The 9,139-nt window shown below is 38.0% G+C and overlaps 1 protein-coding gene across 1 annotated transcript in view; it reads left to right on the plus strand.

Annotated features, from left to right (window-relative positions):
* LOC106875163 (gelsolin, cytoplasmic) overlaps positions 1-9,139 on the plus strand; it is an 85,933-nt gene that overhangs the window by 13,484 nt on the left and 63,310 nt on the right. The window contains exons 2-3 of the mRNA XM_052968074.1: positions 2,403-2,474; positions 5,149-5,226. Of these exons, the coding sequence (XP_052824034.1) occupies positions 2,403-2,474; positions 5,149-5,226 (150 nt within the window). The remainder of the gene's footprint in view (positions 1-2,402; positions 2,475-5,148; positions 5,227-9,139) is intronic.

Genomic DNA, 9,139 nt, shown 5'->3' on the forward strand with positions numbered 1-9,139 from the left:
GCATGTTATAAAAATAAAACTACTGAACAATAATAATAATAATAATACGAAAACGATAATGCAAAGATCCTATTGGATTTTATGACTCAGCGCGACCATGAGATAGAGAATAAGAAACCAGAAATAGTGTTAATTGAGAAAGAAAGCAAATGATGCTGTATCATAGATATAGCATGCCCAGCTGACAACAAGGTATTCGATAAAAAAGAAAGAAAAGTCGATAGATATGACAGGTTAGCTTGGAAGGTTAAGCAGCTGTGGTCGATGAAAAAGGTAGCAGTATTATCAATAATTGTTGGAGCCCTGGGAACAGTGAGCAAAAATCTCGAGAAGTACGTGGAACAAATAGGGGCTGCAATAAGGGTGGAGGACTTGCAGAAAACAGCACTGCTTGGAATCGCTCGAATACTCCGGAAGGTACTCGAAAAATAAGGAGTGTTACCTTAGTTCACTGGTAGTGAACAGCTGGCACCGAAGTACATCTCCAGCGTTAGAAGCTGTGCGAAGACAATAAATAATAATAATAATAATAATAATAATAATAATAATAATAATAATAATAATAATAACAAAAACAAGAACAACAACAACAATAATAATAATGGTAATAATTCTTTATTAACTTCAGTGGCACATACATAGATACATATAAACATACATGTTATGCAGGAAAATTACAAAACCGTGTGGGACTGAGCAAGACACAACTATATAAATACAGCGGGAAGCAAGGACGTTATACAATGAGCATATAAGAAAATTTTATACAAACTAAATATAATAAATATATGATTACATCAACTGATTATATCAAGATATAACTTTAAAAAAAACGACTCAAAAGCACAGACAGAGAAACCCATTCACACACGAGTGAGGACCTACAAGCTATGTTAGTCCAGAGTAATTTTACAATATTGACCCTCATGCCACTTTTTGAAAAAAGTATAACCGGAGGTGCCCATTAGTATCATTGGTGTGGGACTGGACAAGAAGTCTCCTACGCACTCTTGGTAGTTGTATATTCACTAGTCTACTATTTATTGCATAAACTACTAGTGTAGTTTTCACTAGCAGTCTATCATTGGAGTATTCCATAAATCTGAAGCCAGTTTTATTTTCTAGTAATATCTTATGGTTCTATTCTGCTTGCTTTAGTTCATTTCGTAGCTATATCAGTTCTTCGGCTTTTTGTGTGAAGAACTGTTGATGGCATAGAGATCCCGGGGAACATGAACTGCTCTTATTTCTTGTTTACGCCACTTGAATTGGTTTCTGTGTGCTGGTGGCGGGTGGAGGCGCAATGGCCCAGTGGTTAGGGCAGCGGACTTGCGGTCATAGGATCGCAGTTTCGATTCTCAGACCGGGCGTCGTGAGTGTTTATTGAGCGTAAACACCTAAAGCTCCACGAGGCTCCGGCAGGGGATGGTGGCGAACCCTGCTGTACTCTTTCACCACAACTTTCTCTCACTCTTTCTTCCTGTTTCTCTTGTACCTGTATTTCAAAGGGCCAGCCTTGTCACACAGTGTCACGCTGAATATCCCCGAGAACTACGTTAAGGAAACACGTGTCTGTGGAATGCTCAGCCACTTGCACGTTAATTTCACGAGCTGGCTGTTCCGTTGATCGGATCAACTGGAACCCTGGACGTCGTAAGCGACGGAGTGCCAACAACGCTGGTGGCGGATACTTTTTTTCGTTTGTTGCTTTTTCTGCTGTTTTCAACAGTCTGTCATTAGTTTTGTTCTTTTTTCATCTTCTCATTGTCTCACGAAGATGGGCATGGTACTGTTGCACATAACTGGGTCATATACCTGCATATAGCTGACTGGTCAGCGCTTTGAACCAAAGATGAAGCGATTTGTTCCGATGTTTCCGGAACTGCGACTGGTGGCATCCTGGGAACAGTATCCCCTGTGGGATACTTTGTAAATTTTCTTAAGTGAACAAAAGGTGTTAACAATGCACAATGGGCAACACTTTGGAGGTGCGATGGTTGTAAGAAAAGAAGATGGCAAGGAGATAGTTAATATAACATACGCTATGCACTTAATAATTATATGATTAGTACACTTTGCAAACAGAAAAATATGTTACTTAAAACAAAAAGCTAGGAATACATATAAGAAGAAAATTATTACAAACAAGTAGACGAAAAGCTGAAGACAAAAAATGGACGGAAGGAAGGATGTCTGTTATAAAAGCCATTAAACATCATATTGTAATATAGTCTCAGTTAAAGCCATATTTTTTCAGAAATGCGTCTTCCACCTTTACATTTTTCTAATAGAAAAACCTTCTACTAGAACTTACAAACTCTGTACGTAATATTCTGTTAATGTTTAAATTGTCATATGTTGTAAGGTTTTATTTTCTTTGCATATTTTCTCTTCTTTTGCAGACAAAGAAAAACCCCAAATATGATAAATTAACATGGGACATTCATTTCTGGCTTGGTACTGAATGTTCTAAGGTTCGTACATAATTTGTAAACTGTTAATAATTTCGATGTTATTCTACTCATCTATAAATAGGGTAATACTCAACTCAATAAAGATAACTGACAAATGCACTTGCTGTTTTCCATGTTTTGGTGGAGCTATAATATCACGGTTCACTCTGGGCTGTACTGTCAACTAATATAATACCAGTAACATATAAAAATAAGTAGCGAGACAGAAGCGTTTTATGAGAGGGTGGCCATAGGTCTAACAAAATTGTAGGGAAATACAGAAAGAAGCCAATGCCAATGTAGTAATCCACCAGCCCTAATGCAGCAACCTCTAACTAAATTCGAGTATGGTGATGAGTGTATACTTAAGAATGGATTTTATTACTGGTTTAGAATTTTGGTACACGGCCAACAACAATTCTAAGGAAAAGGATAAACCGACTACGTCGATCCCAGAGCTTAAGAAAGGAAACACCTATGGCTATTGCAGAGTCGTGAGTTATAGTTGGAAGCAGTGAATAAAAATATCGAGTTACCATCAAACAGGAGACCGAGTTTGAATTCTTGCAACAAAAAACCCAAGAACAGCAGTGTGAAACCAAGCAACAGATTAACTCAAGAACCGAGGAAAAGGTACAGTCTGATGGGCTTCAGAACAATTTCCGTCTACCCAGTCACACTGAGAGGCCTTGGATCAACTTGATGCTATTGTAGAAAATATTTGCCCAAGGTGCTGCACGGAAGAATTGAACTGAAAATTATGCGATTGTCACACACGTTTTTTATCACACGCCCATGTCTGTGAGATTAACAATCAAACCCCTCACTGTAAAAAGTTAACTACAAACGTACAAATGTACGAAGAAAGAATAATGGAGAGGGGTCACCAGTTGTTCGAAGAAATATACAGAAGTCTGTTGAAATTTATGACCAACAAAAATTTAATTTTTTTGTATACTAGAAACAAATACTGAAGTTAATGCAAATGAAAAAATGTCGAGAGAGTTTGGATGTTATTGTTCTTGGTGTAATCGTAACAGCAATCTAAAAGTTAGTTGCTGGTTGTTGTGTTGCTATTGCCGGTCATTCATTGCGCATGTTGTCAACTCAGGTCAGCAGCTGTCTGCATCCGTTCGCTGTCCACCTGCCTTTTCGTCTCTGTTTCCTCTCAATTCTCTCTCCAAGTTCTCTGTCAAGTAGCTAAGGTGTGCTGAACTTATACTGATGGTGAGGCTCAGAAGGAAGCGTGCCAAAAGATGAAATCATCGCTGGAGCCTATTCCACGCACAGTCGTGATTGGTCAGATTTTGTTGACCATATGAATAATATTCTAGCGAATCATGGCATCAGTTGTAGTTATCTGACTGCTGAACATTCCCGCTTCACATTCAACACCGTTAAAGTTTAAACTCAGCCTTCTACAACAAATCACAGTTTACAAAACATTGTAACTTCGTACTGGCTTAACCACTTTGTATATTGTTTACCTAAAGCCTCAAATTGTTTTCCTTTGTTTTTGTGAAATCACTTAAACCTGTTCAATAGCAAACTGTCTTTGCCTTTTCTATTTAAATACGAGGTGGTATCAAAACGTTCCCGGACTAGTTCTGTAGCATGCCAACAGATGGCAGCACATGGTTGCGTGCACAGTAAGAGCTAGTAGTGACCTTAATTTTGGCAGTGTACCGAGTGACATCGCTGAGTTTACTTCGCAAGTTGTGAAATTTGTGCTTTTGTGATCACGTGTATGTTGTAGTCTGCGGTTTTGTCAAAGACAGGAAGTTGGAACAAAGGGCCAACATGAAATTTTGCGTTAAACTTGGGAAGTTTGCAACAGAAATATGGAGTATACTTTGTTAAGCATACGGTGACGAGGCAATGAGTCGTACGCAATGTTTCAAGTGGTACGGGTGCTTCAAAAACGGAAGAATGTCTCTGGAAGACAATGAGTGATCTGAAAGACCTGTTACGCGTATCTCCTCCAGAAATGTGGAGAAAATTCATCAGCTTGCGGAAGAGGATCGCCAGAGGACAATCAATGACATGGCTGATGTTGGTCTTTCGTATTGGTTTGTGCAGGCAATCGTAACGTTTGAATTGAACATGCAGCGTATCTCTGCCAAGTTTGTCTCCCACCTGCTGACCACTGAGCACAAAGAACATCGCGTCAAAGTCTGTCAAGATCTCCGCCAGCGTACTGCTGATGGCTCATCCTTCATGTTGAGGATCATCACCGTTTGAGGGAGGACATTCAGCAAAAGTGACCGGATCTGTGGAGCGCGAAGAATTGGATATTTCATGATGACAATGCACCCTGTCACCGAGCTCTCCTTATTCGTGAATTTCTCACTAAAAACAACATGGTATCGCTTCCGCATTCGCCCTCCCTATTCGTAAGATTTAGCATCTGCGGACTTTCATCTCTTCCCAAGATGAAAATGCAGCTCAAAGCTTGCTGTTTTAAAACCGTTGTCGAGATCTAGAGCGAATCACAGAAGGTCCTCATCTCACAGAAAACGGCTTCTAGACCGTTTTCCAAAGTGGCAGAAACGCTGGGACTGGTGTATTGCTGCGCAGGATGACCATTTCGAAGGAGATGCTACTAAAATTTAGGTAAATAAGTAATTGTTTTTATTAAATATAACTAGTCTAGGAACCTTTTGCTACCACCTCGTATTCTCTTTACATTACGTAGGATGAACAAGGAGTTGCTGCTTACAAAACAGTGGAATTGGACGACCATCTGGGCGGAGCACCAGTGCAGTATCGTGAGGTAAGAAGACTTTCTCAATATTTTCATGTATTTTTTTTAGTTAGTTTTTTTTAGTTTGTATTTCAAAGGACGAGCGAAACAGAAAGTTGTGATATAATGTTTTATTCAAACGGAGAATCGAAACCTAACTTTGAAACAAACTCCCAGCTTTGCTGTTTGGTAGTTTCATACATTACGTGACGGTCACTTATAAGTGACTGTCACATAATACACACACTGGAGACAATTTCTTTGCAATTTACCTTGAGGATTCCAGCTTTTAGCATAGTATCCATCTGACAATAACAAACGAAGGTAAGTTAAACCAAAATCCAAAATGCATTGTTACTTCACAGATATGTAATCCACTTTCACGTATCTGGATTTTTTTCGGTTTGACGTACTTCTTCCAGTTTTATTGAAAATTTATACATAGAAGTATTATTGAGCTGTAAATTTCAAGTAGAAAAATCACATTTTTGGGATGGGTGGGTAGCTGGGTGGGGGAAGAATTGAATAATAATAAAAAAAATCATTAAATTATTTTCAATTATTAAAGAAAATTTTGTAATTTTAGCCGATTAGATTCAGCCATTCGCTTCACGCCATCAGGATGTTGTGGAAGCCCTGTTTTTTTGTTTCCGATGTGCAGAAATGAAATCCACAAGTTGAAATTTTTCGAGAAATTGGTAAATATTTAAAGATATCGCTAATAATTTTAAAATGAACATATTTAATGAAAGAAAATGAAAGAGAACAATAAGTTAACGTTCGTACCAAAATTTTGCAATGTACCACAAACCCAATCTTAAACTCTATCCCTAAACGTTCAAATTACAGCGAAGTCGACTTTGCTTTTCATCCTTTCGGGGTCGATAAATGAAGTACCAGTGAAACACTGGGGTCGATGTAATCGACTAATCCTCCCACCAATTTCAGGCCTTGTACCTTTAGTAGAAAGAATTGTAAATAATTTTTACGGTGGCGAGCTGGTGGAAATGTTAACACACCGGGTAAGAGGCTTAATAGAATTTCATCCGGCTTCACGTTCTGCGTTCAAATTCGGCCAAGGTTGACTTTGTCTTTCATCCTTTCGGGGTCTATTAAATAAGTACCAGTTGAGTACAGGGGTCGGTGTAATCGACTTATCCCTTCCACTGAAATTGCTGGCCTTGTTCTAAAATTTTAAACGATTATTAATACTTTCTCAAAAGCCACGTGCTGGCAAAATCGTTAGCACGCCGGACAAACATTTTGTCTTTTCGTTCTGAGTTCAAATTCCACCCAGGTCAACTTTGCCTTACACCCTTTCGAGGTCGATAAAATAAATACCAGTGAATTACTGGGGTCGGTGTAATCGACAAACTCCTTCTCACAAAATTTCAGCCCTTGTTCCTAAAGTAGAAAGGATTACTATTACTTTCTCCAAAAACTGTTCTAATTTTCGTAATTACCATGAAAAACTACACATGTCTAGAGATTTCATTAAAATTGGAAGCAGTAACTCAAACCAAAAAATGTTCACATATCTTATTTCTGCTGGAAACATCGCTTTAATTAAAAACATGTGAATACTCAAAACTACTATAACAGGTAGTAAAATTACAATCAAAATTATACAAGTGGCATTGCAAGGTGATTTATAAATATGTGGTAAAGGAAAGACAATACCTATCAATAACTAAGATTATTTTATTTCTACAGGTAATAGAGATGTTTAGAACGTATCTCGTTCTAATCAGATTTCTCAGCACTTGCCAAATAAAGATAAAATAGTACAATAATGTTCACAAGCAAATTAAGAAATATAGTTAAATTTTGCAGTACGTATCCTGTGTAAGGGAATTAGCTCAAATAATAGTGTGCTCATTTAACATGCGAGAGGTATTGGGTTCAATACCCGTATTCTCCGATCAACCGTGATTTGGTTACTGTGCTCTTTTCCGAATTACTTTTTATTCGTAGCTGTCATATGACAGAAAATACGCGTCCTTTGCTGCCCTTGTCTCTCTTTTTGTACAGCGTTGGATATCTCCTGACTGCGCGAAACTAAAATGAAAAGTGTTATAGCTAAAACTATCCCGTATTTACTCAGATATAGTGTGTCTATGACTACATTATCCAGTGAGAACTGTTTATTTTTTCAAGACGGTTGAATGAATTTTGATGGAACAAGAAAAAAAAAAAAGTAAAAGAATCAACACTCCTTTTCGAGCCACAGACACATAAGGCTGGTTTCCCGGATTCTGTGGTGTATATATTCCTGCTTGGACGGGACGCTGGTCCGTCGCAGGATTACTCATTTTTACCAGGTGACTGAACTGAAACAAAGTGAAATTAAGCGTTTTTCTCAAGAGCACAACACATCGCCAGGTTTGGGAATCGAAACCGTAATCATACGATCAAGAGTGTAACATCATCATTAAATCACAAAGGATCAAGCCGAGGCTTCGTTACGTAGTCAACGTCCATAGTTGATACTAAAACATGTTAATGACGGTAAGTTGAAGTTTGAGGAAGATTAAGTTGCTATTTTTAGCCTGTCGAGCGACAATATAGTGGCTTTGTGGCAGTATTATGTAGTTGTTAAATTTTGTAGTTCTTACAATTAGTATTAACGTTATTGGTGGAGAAGTAAACAGTGTAGTAATTAAGACAAAGTCGTTGTCAGCTTTTACTTTCTAAGAGTTTAATAGTTCAAATATCCAAAGGGCTAATTTTAACATTTATCTCCCTTTTTAGGATAGATAAATTAAATACAACTGTAATAGGACGGTAATCCAGTTTTTACATATTTTCTTTTCTTTTTATCATTGTGCTTCATAGTGTACACACACACACACACACACACACACACACATATATATATATATACGTACATACAACCATATACATACAAACACATGCATACATGCGTGAATGCATACATACATACGTACATGCATACGTACATACATACATACATACATACATACATATAGGACATCAATACATACAGCCTGGATATCAAAACCAGAAAGATACTGACCACCTCTGACATTTCCCACGTTAACAGTGACACCGATAGTATTTATGTGAGACGAAGTGATGGCGGTGGAGGCATAAGATTAGTCCAAACAGCTTTTGAATGTTGCATTGTATCACTCAAACACCTGCTGAGCAGTAAAGAAAGAAATGAGTTATCAGTAAAGAAAGAAATGCTGCTCTCAAAAGTGAGAGCAACAATATCTTCAGAGTTGGAGAGGAACTACTGCGTAGGTACTCTCAGAATACAACTGTCTCATGCAAACCAAGGAAGCTGGTCTGACCTATCTAAACAGAAGCATGAAGGAGACGCAGGCGTATACCAACAAAAAGGAATGCATGGGTACATATCCCGTAAGCTAGAGGGCAACAACAGCATTGACAGGAAGAGTAGCCTCTCCTGGACTTGCAATAGATACACTACATCCAATGTAGAAGGATATGCTTTCACTATTCAGGAACAGGAAATAGCTGTTAGACACCTGATAAGCAAGAGGGACAAAGATAGCGCCAAACCTTCACGTTGTGATAAAAAATGTCAGCTCTGCTATACCAGTGTGGAAGACACCATTCACATCATCAGCAGCTGCCCCGAAATATCTGCTAGATACTACTTGCCGCTGAAGCATGATATAGTTGCAAAACTAATTAAAATGCTTTCTGTAGGAAGGACTGCCCTGATATGTACATCAAAGACATGTCGGAACAAGTAGGTATTCACACCTTTTAAAAACAAGAAATACTGGTGGACCACCCATACATACGTACAAACATAGGTACGTACGTATGTATGTATGTATGTATGTATGTATGTACATATGAATGTATGTATATCTATCTATCTATCTATCTATCTATCTATCTATCTATCTATCTATCTATCTGTCTGTCTGTCTATCTATAAATATAT

Source organism: Octopus bimaculoides, chromosome 5, assembly GCF_001194135.2.
Source record: "Octopus bimaculoides isolate UCB-OBI-ISO-001 chromosome 5, ASM119413v2, whole genome shotgun sequence".
Lineage (NCBI taxonomy): Eukaryota > Metazoa > Mollusca > Cephalopoda > Octopoda > Octopodidae > Octopus > Octopus bimaculoides.